Genomic DNA, 24,986 nt, shown 5'->3' with positions numbered 1-24,986 from the left:
CACTGCGTTGAAAAGGGATAAAAGCCCACCCTGGAAAATGTTGCAATACTAAAAAGTGACAGCAAGTTTCGCAATTGTTCACAGACATGATAGATTTCGCTCTGTAATTGTCACAGATTTAAAATGGAGAGTTTGGTGCCACTTTCTGTTTTAACAAATGTGTATTTTTGTTAGACGACTGTTACAACATCTTAATTTCCATATGCATTTTCTGTCCCATGGGTACTTAAAAAAATATGATTCTTAGTTGATTGTATGGGGTTTCTCTCTCTGCTGTTTCTTTCTTTTTATTAACTCTCTGTCTGCTGGGAATGGGGTTTCCTCTTTTTAACCACCAATGCTCACACCTGGTGCTATGCAAGAGCAGTTCAAGTCCACAACTCTTCATGCAAAGAGGTTAACCGCAATTTATGCCAACAGGAAAAAGATGAAAAAATCACATTTGGGAGGGAAGGGAGAGGAGGGAAATCAAAGGAGATGCTGAAAGATGAAATAACAGTATGTCTGTGCAATTACCTTATGGTAAACCACAAGACGTTAGGTCTTCAAGGGCAACTGTCCAGATCCAGAGTCTTTTTTTGTGATACTAAATGGATGGTTCACACCAATCTCCCCAAGGTGTAAACTACCATGAACCTTCTGGTACTTGATAGACTAAGTTCAGCATGGGTGTGAAAGAAGTTCTTGCAGAAGAGCAGACATGCTGCAAAATCACAGTCTAATTTACATCATATTAACATGTTTGTGTACTCCTACGTTAAATGACTTCTGTCCTACCTAGTGGAATAAAAGATATGCGTATGTTTGGCTTGGCAGAATTAAGTAACAATGGGTTTATACTTACGTAATTAACTTCAGCTCTCGCAACAGACGAATGGCATAGAATGGCAAAACACTCTTCAGTAAAGGTTATGTACTTATATACAGACGTCAAACAATTTGGCTTAAGATTTTTTTTATTGGGCTTGAGATATTTCAGGGGGGTTCAAGAACCTTTGTTTTTAGAATGCAGTAATGTTAACACCACAATGTTCTTCCTTAGAAACGTGAGCAACTGGGTGATGAAAGGGATCTGCCAGAAGGACCTCAGGAAGTTTGAGATTGTTGAAACTTCTGTGCAGATCAAATCTTCAAGAAAATTCTATTTTCTCTAAGACATTACTCAGTCATTATCATGAAATACATGTGGACTGTTGTCAAATGTCTTAGATAATTCAAAACATCATGGTTAAAATTCCCTTCCTTTCTGAGTTGCTTGTCTTTCCCTCTGTTGGCTCTTGTGGTGCCAACGATACAGCACGTCTCTGGCCTGCAAGGGCATGTCTGCAATGCTACTGCAATGCTACACATGGAAATACTCAAAACTGAGTTTAAATAAAGTAACAACGGGCACTACAACCTGCACCAGGAGGCAACTCTGCAGTGCTTTGGGCAAGTCTGAGAAGCTGCCAGGATTGTGCCTAGTCCTACTGGGACTAAACTGTTTCCAGCATCTCTATCCAGACACCACAGCAGACCACATCACTTTTGCACTTGATAACTTCATAACTAAGCAGAAGAGCCTGTGTGAGTTTTTGCAAGGTAGCAGAAAAGTACAAAGATCTTCACACTCCATGCAATAAATTGCTCTTGCATCCACTGAGATGAAAGGCTGAAAGTACAAGGTTTTCCTTTTATCTATATATTAACAAAAAAGCCTGAATCTGTAGACATGGGCTATATTGGGGCACATCTACTCTGTAGCCATTGCTGTCAGCAAGCTTTAACCAGCTAGATAAGCATTACTGGCTGCATAGAGATGCTACTACAAGTGCAAAGCAAGCAAGGCTGCCCAAGTCCTGCCTCGGGGGAATGATGGCTGCACACCACACTGCTGTTCTGAGCCAGCCATACAGCATTCACTTGCATAACAAAACTGCCTAGGCAAAATGACCGCTTACTAACAAGCACCTCAAAGGATTAAGTACATCTTAAGGAAGTTGTTTCGCAGGTAGTGCTGTGCAAGAGTTTGCCTCTGGTAGCTGTGCACTAAATTCACATTCTGACTTCCTTGCCAGAGCCAGCGTGCTGTATGCATGGGTACCTCTGACCATCCAGCCCACTGCCGGGCCATTTTTCAACAACATATAGTAAATACTGCACACCGTTCCAGGCAGAAATCAAAACCTCCTGCACCCCATAAGAAGCACAAGAAGGATGATTTAGGTACACGTGTACCCACAAGACAGCTAAATTCCCAGCCACAAAATATTTCAGGGGCAACAAGTAGCCGAGGATTTGGCTTTCTAGAGCAGCAAAAAGACAATGCCTTGTCCCTCTTCTCAGGGCAGAGGATCAAAATGCATTAAGGTAAGCAGTACAGCCGCTGCCATTTCTGTGGCATTTACCTAATCTGAATACTCATACATTAAGAAAAAAAAGATAGTGAAGCCCCCTGTAGAAACAGAGTGAAATTCAGGCTTTTTAGAAATTCATCTCAGCTCTCTGTTTTATTGGCCATTTTTTTTAAAAGAGAGAATAATATCTTATCAACTGACATAAGCTAAAAGGAGAATAAAAAAAGATTAACAATTTCAGTCTGGAATAAGAGAGTTTTGAAGCAAGGGCATGAAAATTTAAAGGTTTTGGGGTGGGGATAAAGAAAAGAATTTACAAGGCTTATTTTGTGAACCCAGAGGGTTAATTTATCATGGAGTAAGTCTGGAACTTGAAAAGCAAAAAATGGTTTATTGGCTTTGAAGGTCAGATAACTATGTTATATCATATTCAATAGGTTAAGGTTCCAAGAGTCTGACAATTGCAGGGATCCTTATAAAGTCTAGTTTATACCTTTATCGTTAATAGTTTTCTAATCCTTTACCACAAATTTATAGTTTAGAAATGGCAACACATCTTAAAGATTAAAGGTATGTGACAAACAGTTCATGTCCCTTAATAATCAAATCACATAGCTTAGATTGGGGGCTTATCGGGCTTTTTCCTACTCTATGGTTTCATAGGTAGAGAATACTTTATATCCCTATTACATGAATGATGAATGGGACCATTGGTTATGGGCTGTTATTTGCTTGGCTGTAGTCAATATGTTTTCTTTGGACAGGGACTTCAGTGATTTATATCTCTTTTGGCCTTATCACTTATTAACTCAGGGCAGACAGAAACAGCCAAGGTTGTGAATAAGGACTAGTGCCCATTTAGACTTCTAATATCAGAGAAAATATTCTTTTTAATGATCCAGCTACCCTTTGCTGCGTAGGCTCTGATTGCACTTCCCTCTAACTAGAAAATAAAGGTCATATTTCTTGGAAAGTGTATACATAAAATATGCAAAATAATATGTTTCCTTCACAGCCAGCTTTATTCTGACAGTTGCTGTAATTGCTTTCATTTTGCAGCTGTCCTACAGGTACACTGCATCCTTTTAGTGATTGGTTTTTTTGCAGCGTGTTGTGGTGCTGCCAGTTTTTAAGAAATACCAAAGATATGAGGGTTCTGTATTCCTATTAGCATACAAAAGGGATTTTCCAGTCTACCTTCACCGTCTCCTCACTGTCTGCTAACATCCTTTTCCCTACACTCAATTAGGATCCTTCCCAGCTTCCTTTCCTGAATTTCTGCAAATAAAACCGACAACCCTGACATCCCCAATATTCTTAATCTTCAACCCAAATTCAACTGTCCTCCTATTCCACTGTTCATACTTCACTCTACCAGGTACAACCTAACAAACTTCAGAACAAACATTTCTGTGAACAACATTCATCCCCAAACTCACCACCAATTAGTAAAGACTGAAGTTATTTCTTGTAGGAAACCTTGTTCCAAAACAATGACAACCATTTTTTTCCACCCCAAAAAAATTTCCAGACAGGCCAGGCAGACCAGGTGTTAACACTGACTCAGAGGAGCATCCAAGTTAAGGGACTGGAACTTAGAAAGGGCCAACTTCAAGCTTAAACTCAAACAGAGATGAGAGTTACTTTCTTTTTCAAAGGCAGGTAACACCGTCACTGATGTGGGTGCTTGGAGAGAGAGACTGCACCAATTCCCTCCCTCATTTTCCCATCTATATTTTACCTGCGGGTGCCTCTGACCCAGCAGTGAGTTTCTTCAGTGACTATGGTAAACTCCCACAGTAGCAGACAGCCATGCATACAGCTTAAGTGCTCCGGCCCAACACACCACCCAAATACAGGTCCATTTCTGAGCTCCACACACCACTTGATGCCTCTAGTGTCCCCATGGCAAGGTTCAGTTGGGAATAAACACTTGGCACAATGAGATAAAAGGGAAACCCAGTGAACTCTGCACAAGGACATTTTTTCAGACAGCTGTTACGAGGGGTTTTGGCTTCTTTGTGGAGACAATCATTAAATTCACCTGTAGAAGTCAACATTTGCAACAGATTTAATTTCATTTTTCCTTACTTGATTGTGCTATAGTTGAGATTTGCCATCTCTCCTCTGTCCTTGCAGAGTCTAAGATCAGGAACAGACTTTATACTGAGCATCCAAAGAACAGGGTAACCTGCAGCACAGGGTTTTCCTGCTTTTATGAATGACACCAGTTCCTTTAAACTTTATACATTTTTTGTACTGCAGGATTTTGTTCTGTTCTTGTGTAGCACCCAGTGACTATTTAACTTCAAGACATCTTTTTTTCTACCACTTTTTATTCTACCACTGCTATTAATATTAACTACTGAAAGGCAGATAAAAACTGCTGTTAAAAACAAATGGCATTCATTTGCTAGCTACCAGATCTCATAGCTGGTCACTCTTCTGGAGAAGTGACATGCTCTATATTTCATTTCAGATTAACGACAATCATATCTTTGAGGGTGAAGAATTTTATAAACACATCAGGATAAAACCCAAGCTTTTATTTCAGCTTTATTGTTCTGTTGATGATGGCCTTCTCTCCTCATTTATACTAATCAGCTATTTAATTGCTCATGATTCAATAATAAACACACATGAATGAGGCATTGTAAAACTAATGACGTTGTGTATTACTGATCTTGAGAATAACTCTCACTAGGTTTTAATATTTCTCAGGAATTAACTGATACACAGCAATGGCCAAGGTTAGGTGGTGTAAGGGTCAAACTCTAGCCCACAGAGATCAAGAAAGGCTCCAGTGGGGCTACAAGAACCTCTTGACAGCCAATCTGTCTCTTATCACCACTTCTTTTTTCTTTCTTTCTTTTTTTTTTTTAATGCCACAAACTCCAAAACTCTACATTCTAAAAACTGCTTCATTGATTGTGTATCTTTTGAACCTTGCATAGTTATTGGTGCCTTGTTGAAAGCAGAAAATTTTCTTAGCAAAGGAATCACTGGAGTTTACCAGGTTGGGAACTTTAGGGACTGGAGATGACCTTTCAGTGGTTCCAGTTCTGATCACATGTGTGTACGTGACTTAAAGCTCAGCTTCCAGGGCCATAGACTGAAATTTTAAATGGTGATGAGTAGTTTTTTTTGGTCTCTTACTCGTTCAGGTATTTGACTTAAGAAATGAAAAGGCAGTGATTCTCAGAAGACTAGTAGCGCTGTCCTTCTGTAAATTAAAGTATCTAAAGATAAAAATCTAACTATGAAGACACCTAAACCCGAGGCTTTTGAAAATGTTACCCAAATTGTTTGTGATCAGCAAGGGTCCTCCTGCTTGTACACAGACTCAAATGTTTTTGGAAGTAAAGGGTGAAATGAGGTTGTAGCAGGGATTTTTCCACATGAGGCTATTTCTTCTTTGCAACAGCTAGGGGAGTGAAAAGTTCTCTGAGAAGCCCTATGACATTTCAGAGAAAGAGGCAGTTTCCCAGAAATTCTGTGAATATCCTGACCTTCACAGTGCTAGCATTTCTACATCACTCTATACACAACGGCCCAAAAGCGCAATGCAAACACGGATCAGTCTCAGCAGTGCTCCACTCTGACCTACTCAGCCTTAGTCACAATTATCCTGAAGGATCAGCTCTCAACATCTGGGCTATTTGCACTGCACCACAAACCCTCTGTGTCTACGCTGATCCTACATCCACCCATTCCTGTTTGTAGCACTTCTAGAGACGCACCTTTTCCCATGTAACAAATGAAATGTGGGGGGACTTGACTGTTTCTCTAGGTACCCTGTCAGCATACAAACGGTTTAGCCCACAGCCTCCCAGCAAGACTAATGCAAATGAAAATTTTCTCTGAATTCCAATCTGTATCTTAGCAATTTAACCAATAGCAATTTAACCAATTCTGAACAGTATTTGGGGTACTGCTCAGCCAAGAATCTGAAGTAACCCCGTGCTGTATACATAACCTTAATGACAAAGCTATTTGTGTACTTCAGGCCCCTATGTAGTCTCTTACTCTAGTTTGGGAACAAAACCACAAAACTTTAAAATGAGCAGGTTGTAGAAGACACAGCTTAATGCATTTATGGACCTTCCATATGTCCTTTCCAATACGCAGTGAGATAAATTCTCAGTTCACTTACATTCGTGCAGTCCCACTCGAATCTCATGTTTTAGTACCATCGCCCAAAGCAAAATTAATCTGTAAATATCATGCTGTCAAAGATGTATTCAATTTTTAAATTAAAACAAAGAAACAAAAAAAATCTCAAAGGTATCACAAATTTGTGCCAATTCTCATCCCTTATTTAACTCAACCATATTTGCCCTGGCTCACCTGGGCAAGCTACCTATGGATTTCTATACTTTATGGCCCCTTGCTTTATCTCAGTTTCTCCAGTGCTTAAATAATGATAGTGATACACTCTTGACTCCTGGGTTGTGAGACAAAGCTTAATTCACTCAGTGCTCTTCAATAGCAGAAGAGACTTACAGATGGAGGTACCACAGAGAAACATTGACCAGCATGTTCAGATATTTCTGCGTGCAATATGAACTTTTAACATTATTCCAAAATGAACACATATGCAAGATGTGTTCAGACTTCTCTATTTCTTATAACATTCTCTCAGGAATGTCAGAGCCTAAAACCTAAGATATAATTGTTCTATAAGTGCATGCTAATAGCTTGCTTTGCAGATGGAAAATAAAAAACTTATGTTTTCTTCTAAGCACAGGGTTGACACTGGTTTATTTCTTTCAAAAATACTTTTAAAAGTCAGGGTTTCTCTGTATATATGTGACCTTGATTCCTAGATGGCACATGGACTACTTAGAGATCATGTTACTAAGTTATTTGCAGTTAAAGGGGAAAAAAAGGCTAAAATTAATGGGTCACTGGGTATTTTCTTCTGAGAACTTAAGTACTTAACAGTAAGAAAAAAACAGTTTACAGCCAGGTGGCTTGAGGGGATATTTTGTTGAACACTGATTAAAAATAATTTCTTCTAAATGAGACCTGACCACAAAATGGGACCATTAACGAGCAGGGACATTCTCACCAGAAAGGAAACTACGCTTGATCGACTCCTGCACCGCCCACAAACCCCAGGGTTTTTTTTCTCTCTCTCTCACATACTCTTTTTTTTATTTTTTTTTCCCCCTTTTCTCCCCTCCCCTTTTCTTGTTCTTAATAGCAGGGTAAATAAGCAGCAAGTGATGCTGAAATGTTTTCGGCCAAAAACAGAGGCCAAACTCCTCTGAGAAAACATTTGGCCTCTGTGGTTTTGTAATATGTTCCAGAACACTGAGTTCACTGAAGAACATTGTGAAAAACTCCCATCGGCTGGAGTGATGCTGGGGAATGTTACTGTATCCCAACTTCCAATTGGTCCATTTCCTGCAGGCCTTGTTAAGAAAAAAAAAAAAAAAGAAAAAAAAAAGAAAAAAAATAGCGCTATGTGGGAGTTAAAACGAGTTCTCATGGGAAAAATGAATGGCAAGAAATTCTAGCTTTAAAAGAAACAGCTAATCTGCTAGTTTGATTGTTCTTCAAAACTTACAATGAACCAATAATCCTAATTAAAAACACTTGGCCTAGTTCTCTAAAGCATCATAGCTTTTTCTATGCTTCGTTTGTACACACCATAGACTATTAGTTTTTTTCTAGTGCTCACTAACAAAGTGCTGACTTTGTTGGGATGGCTGAGCTAATTTCGTGAACTCAGTGTGAAACCTTAGCTAAACAAAATTGTGGTAATTTTCCTTAATTTGTAAAAGTGATTGGAGTGCAAACAAAATTTTCCTCTTGGGTCAATCCTATAATTTTCAATTAACTAAAACTAATCGGCAAGCATGTACTGAACCTGCATTTTGTTTAAAGGGCTGGAAGGCACTTCTGAAGGTCAGGATGCATTAATTGTTTTTATTTTAGTTTCATTTACTCCTTTTTAAAAAGCCACATTTAAGTTCAGCTTGCCTTTAAAAGGAAAATGTAAATTGTGTGAGGTACAATTTCAGTCACAATAGCTATTCTGTAACTACCGTAACTCCATAAAAGCTGTGTCAGTGAAAGAATTGTCCATGGATGGGATCACCTCTCATTTTATCATTGTGTTTCAGCATTTCATAACTTTCATTTATTGAACGAAAAATAACGTGTTTTAAACACTAACCTGAAAATGCATATATGGAAACATTCTCCCTACTGGGACACCTTATTTCCACACTGAGCCATCTGCTTCTGGGCAGACAGGCTAAACTGCTGTCCTCCTTTTTACTGGAAAAGCCAATTAATGATGATCTGAAAAGCAAAATCAAAATGGGTCCAAGCCATTTTTACATTTAAATAGCAAAACTAAGTCCCCAAAAATGTCTTTGAAAAGTTGATGGGGTCAGGTTTCCTCCCTTTCCTCTTCTGCATGCATACTTGCCGTTTCACCAGCCCAAGATGCTGCCACCCTGGTGACTTGGTGACAACCAGGACAGTATAACTTATTGTGAGTAAGAAAGCAAGAAGGTAAAGTACTTGTGGTCAAACTGTCCAGAGTTCTGCCGGCACTTCCATGTGATAATCACTGCTAATTTGCACCAGTTGGAAATTTGTCCCTTTGCTTTTTCTTTTTTCTTTTGTTCCAGCACATTCAAACCCTAAAAAACTTTCTTGATACAGTGCATTATTGCCCAATATATGAATTTCTCACACATTGTTGAGGTCATAATGCACACAATAAATACACACAGCCTCCACAGGTGCCTGCTGCTCAGTCAAGCAAGGCAATAAATGAAGACTTCAAAACTCAGTTTAAAAAAAACCAAACAACAATGCATAATCTCAACTGAAGGGGAGGATATTTGAAAAAGACAACAAAGATTTACAAGGCACCTTTGTTCAACTAGCTCAATGTTAAGAAAATTCAAATGAGAGCTTTGCAACCAAGCTGGAACACAAAAGTCTCTCCTCTCCCTCAAGACCCTGCGTGTACATTCAGAGCTGGAGCAATACGTGTGCCCAGTGTAATTCAGAATGCCTCACGGTCACAAGTATTTATGATATATCTTATTCTTAAAGTTTCGGAGGCAATCAAGATTGTGGAAAGGAATTGCATTGGATTGTGATGAACCTCATTGCAGTGAAACAGTTACAGCAGTAGTCTAATTCTAAAGTCTAATTCTTCCATACGCTGAACAACAATCACACAAAATGAGAAACACGTTAAAAGCTGGACCACGCCATTAATTCCTGTAGCACGTGTACCTTTCAAGAAATCAATGAAACACATTCATTCCAAAAAGTTATGCTGCTACTTGATTTGTTTTCCAAGCCATTCTTATCGCTACTGAGAGTGGCTTAACATCGACAGCACCTGCAATGTCCTAGCGTGGTTTTTTGTTAATAAATCTTCAGGCTAAACCACTCAACTCAGTGGTCTCAGTGTGGGATGCCACACCAGAACACACTGGAAGGCACTATTTCTGCAGCAACGGCTGGGGCAAAAGCTACTGGAAGTCAGAGATAAGCGTGTCACGGTGAGGTGGGCTGGCAAACAGGCTGCTGCTTTGAACACCTGCAACACATGCTGGACAACATGAGATGGAGATATTTAGTAAGACGCTTCTTGGAAAGCGCGTTCATGATTGCACTAGTATGCCTGGCTCTTCATGCTTGCACTCGTCTTCTGTTTGTTTAAGTACCAGAGTATCTGTTTCTCTCTCTCCTTTCTCCCCCACCCTGGGTAAATAAATGTCCTATTGTGAGGACAAACAAGCAAACAAAAATCCCACACTGGTATGTTTTCAAATTCATCTTCCATCACCCATTTCTGAAATCCAGCTTTAAATTGGTCCCTTCAATGACATTCTCAGCCAAAATAATAAAATACAGTACAACTTTTAATGGCGGAGGCAGAAGCCCTGGCAAGTGTGATATATTGCCTGCCCTATTTCTCCACGTTATATCTAGTACAAAGCATCCTTACCTGTGTAAATGAATCTTCCAGGCGTTCCCTTGCAGAACTGCTTAGACTTGTAGGACAATGTGACTTCTACAACCCCTGGGATATGTCGAGGAGGCGTCTGTACACGGATGGCATGAGGAGTAATAAGCTAGATGAAACATTGAGAAGGAAGAAGAAAGGGGAAAAAAACACTGTTAGATGCTGAACACATCACCAACAACACTTTCCTCTCAGATCACAGTAAACAAGCTTTGAAACATGTAATTAACCTGTCAATGTTTGAATACAATCTTGATGTAACCCACACAAAAGCCAATGACTACAATATTTACAAGCAATCTCCTTCTCAGCTGTAACAACATTATTTCTGTTTTCATACATGGCAGGCACGTGCTTCCCAGTACAAGCATCAGCCTTGGCTTAATGCCATAGCCAGCTCGCAGCAGAAGGATGCCTGTGTTCACTCAGGTGAGCACAGGGGTCATGACAGTGTCCAACAAAATCAGATTCATAAGTGATACGCAGTAACATGTGTGAACACAGCACACTGCAAGCCAAGGCTGAGATCCACTGCACAGCCCGTGCCCAGGCACGGTTTTCAATGCACTGGTCCAGAGCTGAGATCTGTACCCTGAAAAAACACCGTGTGCCGCTGTTTCGATTTTCTATTAACTTTGTGGAGTAACTGATTGCTGCAGAAATACAAATTTTGGCTTCTGAAAGATGCTGGATCTTTCCTTGCAAATGATCATAGCACTCTAAAGAGATATAGACCAAATATAACCATATATAAAGAAATATACCAAATATAACCATCTAACCATCACTTCCAGTGTGCCTTCACTGCAATGATTGACACAAATCTGATAGGGCTACTGCAGGTGTGGATTTACACAGTAATAAGCAGACAAATGTACCTTTCTGGCTACTGGGACCAGGGATCCTGACACAAAATGCTGAGGTGGCTTAGTGCTGCACTTCCCAGGTTCTAGCTCATTTTGGCTTTTTCAGGATTCTGCACTAGATTTAAATCACAGTCTCTGAAATTCATATCTGAGCCATCAAGAAGATCTCTAATTTATTGTAGGTTAACACAAACCTCTGTTGTACTCAGAAACTGCAGCATTGTCCTCCCTGTCACTGAAACGTCCTCACTCATTATGCTCCCTCAGACAAAAATAGTGAAAAGAGGTACATAGAAAAGGTGACATGATTGTGCCCAACAACCAAAATACAGCTCTGGCACACTGATAGTCCCACTCTAACTGACTGTGGCACATTAACACACTTCTAGAGAGACAAACAAGACCAAGACCATAACCAGCCTTGACAATGAGTAAAGCCATGGTCATCCTATGTAAACAGTCGAGTCCTCTATACTGTTGGCTGAATTGTGCCCTGGGTTAGGGAATACATTGTAATAGAATGTTGTGGGGTTTGTGGTTTGTTTTTTTTTCTAAAAGTAAAAAGCTAATTTTATTCTCATTTTTACTAGGAATGAAATATTTCAGAATTATAGTGAGGTCCTACCAAAAAAATCACACTTTTAACCAGTTCTTTGTTTAGGGCACTGGACTAAAAAAAAAGTACAGAATGAGAGTTATGTCTGTCTGAGAGCCATCTGCGTTACCGAGGGAAATGGCACAGGCAGTAGGAAGTTCTCCATATTTTAAATAAGAAAATTAAGATTAAATCAAGTTGTAGATTAAAACCAAAATGACTAGCATTGAATGGTCCAAAAGTTATTCAGATCCACAGAAGTCATAAATCATATGTCATTTTAGAAATGATCGCGTAGGAATTATTGACTTATTTGTGAGCTCAAAAAACCACGTTTATAGGCTCTGCCTTGAAATTATGTTATTTAGAAATGTATGTATTTTTAAAAGAAACCTGCCGCTTTTCTAAAATACTCACTGTATCAACTGGATTGAAAAAAAAGAAAAAAAACACACAGAAACCCAACCCCCAAATATCAAGCCTTCAAGGACTGTGTTTACCTAAATTGAATTGTGTTACAGTTGAGCTGGCCAAAGCCTAAGAGTCTAGGCCAATTCTCTACATGCCCTCAATAGTCAGAGGGGGCAGAAAGCAATGCCAAACAGCAATTTATTTCCAGTGCGTTAGACACCTCTCGTGTTGGGATGAGTTGCTCTCTGGAAGCATCTACCTTTCTCCAATGAACCGAGATGACAAGTTTAGACTAGATGCTCAACCGTAGGCAGCCAAACATAGCTGAGATAAATCCCATCCTCAAGTGGTTCTAGTTAAGTGGGTGAACTGGCAAGATGAGAAAAGTTTCATGACATTTTTAGGGGGAAAATATTTGTAAAAACAGCCAAGGATTTTAATAGCAATGGTTAACATGCTAGTCTTACTACATCAGCCTGTGCCTCGCACCCTTTACCCCCTTTCTGGCATGAGCTATACAGACAGCTTCTGGTTGTATCTTTGAATTTCCCAGCATTTACTGGTCTGTCACCACTTTAATGTTCTTTAAATATAATTTGTGGCATTTTCCAATACTCATCTTCCCTGGTTCCCAAGAAATGTCTGACCTATTTATGGTCCATTGTTACAGAGAGCTGGGGAGAGTTAAGCAAGTTTCCTGGTTTGTTCTCCACAAACAGTTTGGTTTTCCTTTGTGCTCTGATGTAAATAAGTTTAACTGTGTTTAAAACCACAAATATACAATAATGTCGCCCACACATTCCCAAAGGGTGAACATTATGTCTGAAGTCGTATGGTTTAGGATGTTCAGGGTATATTTTACTCCTCTTTTCTCTAGAACTAAAGCCTGGGAGGTATACCAGGAGAATACTCATGTCTTTTCCTTTTGCTTTTTCTCCTCAGCATCTGCCACTGACAACTGTCAGGGATGTAGTGCTGAGCTAGAATAATCTTTGTTCTGGGTCAGCCTTCAGTTCTCATGCACACAGAAAGGAACTGGCTAGCTCAGTTACATGCCAGTAGTCCCATGTATTGCTGTCATATCAAGAAATTGTCTTTAAGGAGCAAACAATGTCGCCTTGCACTTCAAAACCTGCTTCAAAACCCGCCTTTGGTCCCAAACTCTGATTCTCCAGAGCTGCTAGGATCTGTGAAACCAACTGGGACAAGCTCTCCAAATTTCCCTGACTCCATTTCACAATCTGAGTGACCCAATTGGTGCTGCATGGCTCTGGGTACTCCAGGTCCATGCACAGCAAGAGCAAATCTGCCCCAGACTTTGATAATTCCAGGATTATGGGATGTTTTCCTGTTTACACTGTCAACCTGTGGCCTGACCTTGCGAACCCACCCCACCTTTTCCTAGAACATTTTCTCTGCCACAGAGAGAGCCTGTGACAGAGCCTGTACTTTCTTCAAGGCACAGTCTGTCCTATATTTGCACCTAAAGCATCTGGAAGAGGTGAGCTACAAGCATCAAGGGGTATTAGAAGTAAAGACACCACAATTCTGGAAGCCTCTGAGCCCCAGATAGCTGGAGACTGGTGGAATGTTCTGGGGAAGCATCATGACATGCTCATCCTGTTTTTTTCATAGACATCTGTCATTGCCCACCACCAAACACGAGACACCGAGCTGGATGAACCTCCATGTCTGACCCAGTACAGCCATTTGTACGATCCAACTTGAGATGGGAACCCTTGGTGCAATAACAGACATCATAACAATTACAGCAATGACATGCCAAAACCTCAGAATTCATAAATATGAGTTATGCTCATTTCTGAACACATTTTTTAAAGGTAAATCTTGAACAAGGCATTAACCTGTGATGTGGTCATGAACCCACTGGCCAAAATCCCAGATTCACCTTCCTCTTCCATTCCTGCTTTTGGCAAATTGAGATCTGGAGCCAGACATAAAACTAGTCACTGGACTGTTTCTCCCAAAGGATTTTCAAGCGATTCAGTCTGATAGTTGGCAGCTGCACTAGCTGTCGGATATAAACTCTGATGTGTCAGTTGGGACATGCCGTGGATTGCATTAAAACCTGAGTTAGAGATCTTCAGAATGGAGGGAGGTGCAGGTCCTTCAAAATCCAAAACATATTTTGTTAGAGTGTGTACAACAAGCCTCTTTCTGTGGTTTTCTAATATGCTTTAGACATTCTTGTGCGAAACAGCATCATTTCACACTCTTCAGAGTGCCAGGTTACTTTCTTTTTTTAAAAGTGACATTTTATAAGGAGATGTCATTAATCTGAGTCACCAGTTATTTTTGCATGCTTGAGCTCTGGTTTGTGGTTAGGGAAATGGTGACAATCAGTGATAAATTTAACTTGGAGTCTGTGTGAAGAGGACCATTAGGACAGAGACGAAGAAAAATCCCACCAACTGAAGGCAATGACAGCTTTCAGTTAGTACAGGACCCTTAAGGCTTCTATATAATAAAACATGACCAATGACTTCGCATGCCTCGATTTTGGGCATCCAGACGTTGCTCAATAAGCCTCGGTTTTCAAAAAAAGGTTGCCTACTCATTTTTTAAAAATTAATCAGGCCTCCAAAACATGCACACAGAAGGAGATGCTTCCAAAATCAATAATAAACATAAAAAGCAAAATAAAAATCTGTGTCACAGAACTTGAAAAAAAAAATGCAAAAAATCATCCTGTTTTTGTGCTGTACAAAGGTAAAAAAAATGATGTTTCAGTGCTTCATCTTCTTAGTATAAAAGTAAAAGTTGTTTCCAGCTGACTCTGTACAGCTGGAGAAACGTTCTTGGCAGGAAAAGGTTTGAAGAAATAGTTCATTTTAAGCAAATATTGTAGAATATTTATATGAAACTAATTTTGTCTTCACAATTGTGTATTTGCCCTGGAACTCATATCTCAGAGTTTCAGCCCCATAATATGAGAGAGAAACAACAGAAGATTTTTATCAGCAGCTGAGATTTGGAATATTCACAAGAAGGGATAGATCCAGAGCACTGGGTAAAAACCTGCAAATAATAACTCGGTCTGCATGTGGACTGGACAAACAGACAGAGTCTATCTGGCAAACAGACTGTTTGCTGGGAGTTGCCTGTCCAGATTCAGCATGTGCACACGATATACCAATGCTGTTTGTTTGTTGGTTACGAAAGTCACTTGAAAAAAGGCATTAGGTGGCCCATTTTGCTGTGGTCTAAAAATATCAAGGGCTTTTAAAGTCATACTTATAAAGTAGTATGGGAGTTAAGGATTAATTGAACCCACTGGCTTAGGGTATCTGCATTTCTGCACAAAATTAATGTGACAAATTAAGTTTTTATTTAGTTCTCTCTGGCTGAGAAAGGTTGTAATTATGTTAGAGTGTTTACAGCTAAAATATATGTTTAAATAATAAATATGTGTTTCAGAAACCATTTTAAGGCTCCTTTTTTTAACACAGTCAACTCCATTTCAAGCATATAAATATTTCAATTACAAAACTTGAATACATGTAAAATAAATTAAAAATATATTATTTACATTTCAAATTATTTATAACCTGTACTGCTTGACAGCGACAAATTCACCCTTAAAATGAACAATATTTTTTTTTGTCTTTAACTTTGCTTCTGAACTGTGGTAGGATTTACATTTTAAATATCCATGCAGCTCAGGTACTTACACGGATTTTGCTATAATAAAATCTGAGTAATATAGGACCTTTACGATAATTATCTTCACAGTATCTCTCCATAGAAGGTGACTAATCTTATTACTGTGTTAGAGAAAGGGAATTGAACTCTAAGCAGATTATGTGATTTGCCCAAGGTCCCATGCAAAGTCTGTAGCAAAATTATGCTTAATTTAAATATTAGACTTCATCCCCCAAACCACCTGCAATTATAACCCAAACTGAAGCCAGAAAAATCCACGCAAAAATGTTCTGCGAGACTCACTCTTTTTCATTGATTTCCTGCTATCTAGTTTGGATTTTCTGCAGCTCAGTTATAACCATGTTTTCTTTGGATCCATGAAACAACAGGATGAACTTGACAATTCTTCTTGAATTCTATGACAAAATAACATGGCCAGGTTTGCTCTACACTGGGCCTGACCGGCAGCTCAGGATGAACCTGCTCCCAGCTTGAAACAGGACTGAAATTCAGAAGGTTGACAGTTCAACTCTGCACTCTATTAAAGAAGAACAAAAATATTCTCCCTGGGTACTGAAAATGCACTGGACACTTTTAGAACTGTGAAGGCAAACGAAAGAACTTATTCCGTACTTCATAGGTGTAACGTAAGTATAATTTGAATTATTCATAGATTGCTATTATTTAGAGATCACTCAGATAGACCACGCATTACTGCACTTGTTTATCATGTTTGTCTGCTTCTTTTAGAAATAATTTCTTTTCCTCTCTACTACTTTCTATAGCTCTCATAGGCTATGAAGCCGAGAAGCAATTCTGTAAGGGAGAGACAGTGAAAGAGTTTGCACTCAAAGCCAACTTGCAGCCTGTTATAGCATTCACAACAAACAGACTGACTTTGGTCTGGACCCCCTCTAACATTATTAATTTTATGACAAGGTCTTGCAACCATCAGCAACAACGTTTTGACAAGCACTTACTCTCCTGAGATTAGAAATGGCCAATTAATGGCTTCCACTAATAAACAAAATCAAGTTTTACAATGAAAGATCCAATTCTGCAGTACCAAAATCAGAGCACTTTCCTCCAGCCTCTTCACCTTTCCCTGTTAAATGTCTGTAGCCATAATGGCTTCAATCCTAACACACAAAATGCTTACACTGGACCCAGGGGGCATTTTCATGATCACATAAGGGCTTCAGAATAGGGCTCATTTAATATATCTCCTTTTCTGGAATGCCCTTTCATCCACACTTGTCCTCGAGTGGACGGATGGGAGAGAGAGAAAGAATAGTGAAGCCCATGAGGGACATTAGAGGACACTCTTTATATGGAAAAAAACGCTGCCGTATGTGCGATGGATACAGTAGTGGGAATGTGCTGGATATGAATTAAGCTATAATGTTGATTCAAAATTTATAGGATGTAAGGCAAAGCATCAGAAGACCCTTATGTCACCGGGTAAGCACTGTATAACTGTTTTGGAGATGCTGGTTTGTCTATTAGAGTGTTTATTTTGGAATTAAAGTCATGAAAATAACAATTTCTTTAAAAGCCTCCAAAGGGCTTTTGGGAAATCATAAATGCAAAATGTAAACCTCTGCTTGGAGCTGCCTTCCGATGGCAGTGAAGCCAGTGGGAATTCTGCCCTGACTTCTACAGCCCTGCACACTGGAAGTGGCCGTTCAGGTGCTGCTGCCTGGGTTTTTACTTTCCATGGCTTTTGGGGAATATCAGAGATCACATTTAATTACGTGCCAGGAGAAGAGAGGATTTAAGTAACTGGGAGAAAGAGCAACAGCAAAAAATGGATAAGAAACAAAAAAAAAAGGATTACTGCAGAACTACAGAGGCCTCTGTTGTGTTTTCCACCGTGGATATGATACCATGTATTTGGTTCCTATTACACAAATGGTACTCACACCAAGCACCTACTCTTTAAGAATATGCTGTTCAGAGGCAATGAATTTCTGCAGTCTCCACCTCATTGAGCTGCAGCTGCAAGCAGCCAGTTTCCCTGGAAAGCAGGATCCCCTAAACGTTCGTTTCCTGTGGGCCCTTAGCTATTGTAGTGCTAAATGCAGAATTATTCACACAGGCATTTATCCTCCCCTTTTCTTGGAATAAAAGACAGTGAGCTGAATTCTGGGCCAGTGAGAGGAGATGCAAATCCGCTGGCTGTAATAGATTTCTGCCACAGGTAAATTTGACTAATTATTTTCATAAAACCAAATGAGGAAAGGTTTCATATCTCAATATTTGTTGCTGATTTAGCATGTGGCATAGAAAAAGGACAGACTAGCTGTAAGCTAGACAAAGCTATTAGACATTACCGTTCAGACAACACCTACCTCACTCCAAACCAGCATGGTGCCGAATATGACCTGTAACCCATCAAAGAAATTGTCTCCTATGATGATGACAGTGGCACCTCCTGTAGTCCATCCTTCACTTGGACTGATGGCTTTGATACATGGTGTAGCTGCTTTTCAACACACATGAAAAAGAGAAGTATTCTGCTGTTAGAACCGGATTTTAATGATAGAAGACTTGAGAAAAATAAAATAAAAGGAGCTTTCATTTTCTCCCCTTCCTAACACAAAGACTTCAGCAATCATGTTCTTTCTAGTACATGTGCATGACCTCAAACTATATCTTTGGAACCATTTTTTCTCAATTAGTTTCTTTTTAGTTTTGTTATCCACATTGAAAAAAATTAACTTTTTAAATCCTACAATAACAAAAAAAAAATCACAGCACGATGGGCAGAGACCAATTGGAAATCCAGACAAATTCCTATGTTTATTCTATATGAAATGTGCAATATCTGAGTTAATAAAACATTCTCCAGTGAGCTTGATTTATTATCCATCATAACCTAAATTCATCAAGGAAACTTACATAAATATTATGGAAAATACTGGCTGAATAAAAAAGGGTGTAACCCTCAGCATTTCTTTAACTATTCTCCGATCAAATCCAGGTTGTTCTGGTATTAAACCACCCTGCCCTGCTTAATGCTTCAGCTATTACAAAAGAAAAACCCTTCAAACCCAAATACCACAATCCTGCCATGTAGTCATTCCAGTTATGTTGCATCTACTGGATAATTAAGAAGCGTCTGCAATGCATTCTGCCATACCCAGAGTCTGTCCCCACTTTCACTAGCCGCTTTCTTGACATCTTATGTCCCAAGTGTCTCTTAAGAGAATGTTGAAAACCCAAGTGCTGCTCCATGTAGCAGGCTCAGATTTTGGTGTAACATCTTTTGGTTTAAGACTCTGAGCAGAAACACGTTCAACTTTATCAGTGAGATAGAGCAACATAAACATCCACATACTGATTCTCCTCCACTGCAGTACCAGAATACATCATAATTTAATTGTGCTGAAGCAGTGGGGAAAGCATTACTGAATAAATAACCCAAACAAGACAAAAAGTCCTGGTTAACTTTTGGCTGTGGAGTCTTAAGTTGATCATATAGGTTGATGAAAAGAAGCAACTCCATCCCAAATGCCATCAACTTCTCCATACTAATACAGCACAAGGTGAAAATAGGACATCATACCAGCAGAAAACATTTTAAGTGAAGTGGGTACCTCAACAATTTCGTTAGCCATGAGAAAGAGATGCCTTATAGAGCAGCAAAATTCTACCAGTCAACCTCAATACTGAAAAGAGAGATTGTTTCCTTTAGATATGAACCAGTCCTCAGCAGAAAGAAGAGGCTGGATCCACACGAATGACTGCCATTGCCCGCACTGATTCTGCAGTGTCAATCAGGTGTCAGCCATCAGCACTTGGTTAGCTTGCATATATATATATATATATATATATATGCATATATACCTCTTCTTTTAGGATTGCTATCATTTGGCCGTGAATTGTTACTTGGTAGAAAGGCTGGCTGAGCTGTTTGATTTGGTTTGTACCTTTGAGTATTTGATGACATATTCAAGGGAGAGCACTCAGGCACTTCATCAAGTAAGGATTTGCTAGGAAGACAGGAGTGTGAAAGCCACTCACACGTTAGCCCTATCCAGAACAACACCCTTGCACCCATGAATTACTTAATGTGGCGGTGTGTTGGCAGAGCCCCTGCCCTACTTTCCTAATTAACTGTAAAGACAGTAAATTAATTCATTCACAGAAGCCTACTTTAAAATGCTCCAGACATAAAGGATTAAAGAGACTCTGTACATCTTTATGATTATTTACTGTAGCTCTGGTCAGTTGGAGTTAATTGCTGGTAAGAAGCTCCCTCCTCCCATTCACTGGGCAGGGCAGGCAGGCGTGGACCTGGGAAGCAGGAGGGAACTGGAAAGGGAGCTGTTGAGTCACTTTTAGCAGTGAGTGTTTCTGTGGGCACTGCTACAAACTTGCACCACTGGTGATGGAACACATGCATGGGGAGCAAACAGACCTTGTTCCTACCTACAAAAGGTTGTAAGTGTCCAGCACAAACTTTTCCACTACTTAAGCTGATGGGGATGCCTGCTCCAGTGAAATACACAAACACACAGAGGCAGAAAAAAACCCATAACCCTACTCCATACTTGGCAGAGCACAGCCGTTAACTTTTACATGAGCTAACAAAAGAAATATCCTAGCATTACCGTCACAAAAATGTAGTGCGCACACAGAAGTAACTTCAAGATGTTTAATTTGGATTCAAGTTACTTGCATAAAACTGTGCATAAAAACCATTGCAAAGTCCAAAACCAAATGCTTTCCTTTGAGCCGAGCTCACAGCAATGGATTTACAGTGAAAGCAGCTTTTCAAAATGCCATCTAGCCTCTTCATAGAATCAAAAATTTTTCATAAATAGGAATTAAAATCACTTCCAAATTACACGCTATCCAGTATTTCCAGCTGATTGTGGACATACACACCCCACAATAAAACCCAAAGATAATCAGTTTCCCATGTGTCAAAGAATGAGTTACTTTTCTTAAAGACTACAAATAGCATTTTTTTCCTAAATACCAGTGAATAAAAAAAGTTTGAGATCATAAGCCATAAACAGAAAACATATGCAGGCTTCAAATTATAGATTCAATTCATCTTTAAAATGAATGCAAGATACTGTTCTGCAGTTCCAGGTCCTCACTAAAGGTCTGGCTATTTATCTTGTGATGTTCTCTGCAGTATCTGCACTGCACTCAGAGGGGCAAGGCACTGCACTGCCTGTGCTCCGTCATGTATTTGATTCTGATACTTCATACATGGATGTGCTTAATATCAAACACGTGCCAACCCCTACGGCAATCAGGGAGACTTTGAGCAGACACTCAAGTCCTTGTGCTGAACTGGGTCTGTGAATTGTTCACTGGGACGCTTTTGTCTACAAAGTCAACGCAAGCACTCGCATGTGTAATTTTATTTAAATATGTAGCAATTATGCTGAATCAGTGCCTCACCAAAACTGCTGGCAATAGCCCAGGCCATCTCCTCTGAGGCTGAAAATTCAGGAGGAGGGCAGGTTGGTGCCCTTTGCAAGCACTACCTGAGAAGCAGTGAGAGTGCTGTGCTTTACCAAAAGATTTCAGGCCATTATTTACCCTTGGGAGCAGTCATAAAAGCCATGGGGACATCCTAACTTTCCCCACAGAACTTCTCTTGTCTTAAAATGTGAGTGTCTGTAAAGACTGGAAGGGCTGCACAAAGGTGCTGCTCCACAAGAGAAGCTGCCCTGAAGGGCTGCATCCCAAAGAAGCCTGAGGAGACGCACTGAGGGAGGCATCCAGACTGCTACTTGTTTTTGAAGGCACAAAACGTGTTTATACAATGACGTATTTGCAACAGCCAGTTTCTTTGGGATATTGGTCTTACTCAAACTTTGCTCTTCCCAGGTCCTTTCCTTGGAGCTCCAGGAAGGAGGATGGAAGAATCAAGTCTTATTTGCCAGCATCACCACAGGTAATGATGGGAGGGGGGCAAAGCAATGACCTCAGCTCTATTTATGCCCCTGGTACAAATGTCTGGCCAGCTCAGGCCCTCGGCTCTTCATACTTCTTCTGTTAATCATTTGGCAACTTTCAAAGCACTGTCTGGAAGGTGTTTACTTCTATGCAACCTTAGAAAAACAGAGCTAGGCAAAATAATCTTTTCACAGACCTTGATTTTTCTACATTTTGTTTTGGTCACAAGAGAAACCAAAATACAGAACATTTTTTTTTTCAGAATGCAAAGTTCCAGAATCTCTATCTGGAATTAACTATAACACTTTTTAAGAAGATTTGTTTTTCCAAGAAAAATGAAATATTTTTTTTCCAAATATTATCATTTCACATGTCCTTCTGTAACACCAAACCATCATTTCTAAAATGGTGATTTAAAACAAATTTTGCAAAAGTTACATAAAATTTAGGGGTTTCTGTAGTAAAAAAGAGATTTTAGTTGAAGCCTGAAACTTCACCGTGTTGCGATTTAACCCCAGACAGCAAATAAGCATCACACAGACACTCGCTCACTTCCCCCCTCCCCCGTGAGATAAGAGTAAGAAGTTAGAAAACTCACGGGTTGAGGTGAGAACAGTAACTGAAATATAATAATAAATCATAATGAGATAGAAAATAACAAAAAGAGAGAGAGAAGCAAAACCCAAGAAAGACAAGTGATGCAAATGAAAAACAATAGCTCATCATCAACTGACCGATGTCTCTCTCCAGCCTGTTCCCAAGCAATTGCCCCCTGGCCACCTTCCCCCCTAGTTTAGGTACTGCTCACGACATCATATGGTTTGGAATATCCCTTGGTCAGTTGGAGCCAGCTGTCCCGTCATGTCCCCGCCTGCTCACTGGTGGGACAGTGTGAGAAGCAGAAAAGGTCTTGATGCTGTGTAATCACTGCTCAGCAGTGACTAAAACATTGATGTGTTACCAACATTATTTTCTCCCTAAATCACAACACTGTACCAGCTACTAGGGAGAAAATTAACTTTATCACAGCCAAAGACAGGAAAAATGATAAAAAAGTGTAGTGAATGACTTCACACCAGTTCTAACAAAGGCAATGAAACGTACATGATTGATAACATGAAGAGACTTTAAGTTCAGAAAAGAATTGTAACACAAAAGAATAATTACATATAAACATTTTTTTTTTAAAGTTAAGAGCTGGTAGTCAACTACTGCCTGGTTCAAAAGAGTTTGGTTGCCTATCAAGTAAGATTTTAAGGCACTTCAGTGTGAGTGTATTACATTCGCTGCATGTTTTCAGAATAATCATTGAGCTGAAGAAAAACTAAATACTACTCCAACTGCTGGTACGGAGCTTGCAGCTCCTTGCTGAAGGTGATGTGGTCACATCCTCCACCTGCTGAAATGTCCTGACCATTATGAGTCTTAATGAGCTGCTCTCCTTCTTTGTATACTATAAAGGCAAATCAGTGTTAACATCTGACATGTTTTATTGTGCTGCTCCTGCATTTTGAGGTAACAGATATGGATGTTAGAGGGAGGCACTGCAATCCCAAATTTATTGAAGCCGATGGGAATTTTTCAAATCTAATCCTTCTATCAATAAATTTTAAGAATTTATGAAAACCATAATGACTTTCCAGGGAAACAATGTCCTTTTGACATTTTCATCTTTCTTCAAAATATACACTGTTAAAACCTTATCACCTTCCATACAAAGGATGATAGGGACCAGCTTCAGCACACGGGTAGCGAAAAGGAAAAGTTTTTATGTTGTGTGCTGTGTGTGCCAGTGTGCTCCTGTGCTCCCCTAGCTACTGATATACAGGGGATTTTTCTTCCTTCAAACTGTGACAATAAAATGATTACCCCGCCACAGTTTAGCATAATGGTTCAGAAATGCTCATGGCATATTGCAGAGTTAAAGTGGAAATTATTAGGTAGCTCTTCTTTGTTATAATAATGATCACTCCACAAATAAAAGCTCTTCTCCCAAAGGTACTGCAAGGCACAAAATGCTAATTCTGAAGATTATGTGTGCGCTTTTATTAAATATTACTATGCCCTGTCTGTTTGAGGGCTTCACTGCTCTGATTGTTTTATGAGTGCCATGTTAATGTCAGCCCCATCTTGCTAGCAGCAGGCACACATTTTAGCTTTTGTATGAGAGTTGATCAAAGGCCGCGTGCTGAGGGAATTGCTGAGAAAACATGGACAAGCGATAAAAATCTAACAGATTAATTGGTTTAAATTTCATTTCAGGGCGTTGAACTTTGGCTCGGGACACTAATACTACACTACCAGTCAGGGCCTAATTACCACATTTCCAATTTTCCTCTGAACAATGCTTGGAAGGGAGAATAATAACGGCACTAATAATACTAATAACAATAATAATAACAACGAAGCAACAGCGATAATGTCTCCTTTGTGTACGTGTTTAACAATTAACTTCGTGTGTGAGCAATTGCACTAGGAAATCCCTCTCCCCCACATCACCACCCGTCTGCCTCCTGAGCACTTCTATCTGCCTCGAATAGCACCTGAAGACAGAAGAAACAGCAGATGCCTTCAGGAGCATCAAACATCTGAATTTACAGAATCAATGAGATATCAGTTCAAGTCTCCCATAAACACCCACTGGAAATCTCATATTCATAATTAGGGAACTGCAATTATAAGCAGCGATAGTGTTTTATCCTCCAACAAAAATTATCTATTCCATTGATAGAAAACAGAGTCTGGATGAAAGAAACGTATTTACCACCAAGTTTATGGGTGGCCTTGGAATAAGGGTTAATTGAGCTTAGAGGTACATGTTCACTGAGGTGAATTAGTGGGATGCACAGCTATTAGCAGGGCTCTGGGACTGCTCTTATTTAGCCTCTGAAATGTATTTGTGCTATGATTAATAACCAGTTTGTGCTGGTGACTGTAAGAATGACCTCGCCTGCAGTTTTTATCATGAAGTGTGGTTTCATCCTCCATTATTCCATAGATGAGGCTCTGACAACATTTGCTGCATCACAACGGGAGCTTAAATGATAGGGTACATGCTTTTATTTTTCTTTGCTTTAAGAGTACTGTGACACGCAAGGAGAGTTGCATAAAGGCAGTTAAAACTGGGAATTCAGAGGAAGAAGGAATTTATGTCTCATCTTAGAGGAAGTACAGAAAATAACTGGAGT

The 24,986-nt window shown here is 39.6% G+C and overlaps 1 protein-coding gene across 8 annotated transcripts in view; it reads right to left on the bottom strand.

The window, feature by feature from the left end:
* The window catches only part of EBF1 (EBF transcription factor 1), a 279,938-nt gene that overhangs the window by 55,633 nt on the left and 199,319 nt on the right, over window positions 1-24,986 (bottom strand). For 4 of the 8 annotated variants that reach the window (XM_054079476.1, XM_054079473.1, XM_054079480.1 and 1 more), the window contains exons 9-10: window positions 18,228-18,361; window positions 10,324-10,450 (exon numbers count right to left, since the gene is read on the bottom strand). In XM_054079476.1, the coding sequence (XP_053935451.1) occupies window positions 10,324-10,450; window positions 18,228-18,361 (261 nt within the window). The remainder of the gene's footprint in view (window positions 1-10,323; window positions 10,451-18,227; window positions 18,362-24,986) is intronic. The other 4 variants (XM_054079477.1, XM_054079474.1, XM_054079481.1 and 1 more) reach the window with 1 other exon arrangement.

The sequence above is a fragment of the Cuculus canorus genome, chromosome 14, assembly GCF_017976375.1.
Source record: "Cuculus canorus isolate bCucCan1 chromosome 14, bCucCan1.pri, whole genome shotgun sequence".
NCBI lineage: Eukaryota > Metazoa > Chordata > Aves > Cuculiformes > Cuculidae > Cuculus > Cuculus canorus.
This window is presented reverse-complemented; position numbering and strand designations above follow the sequence as displayed.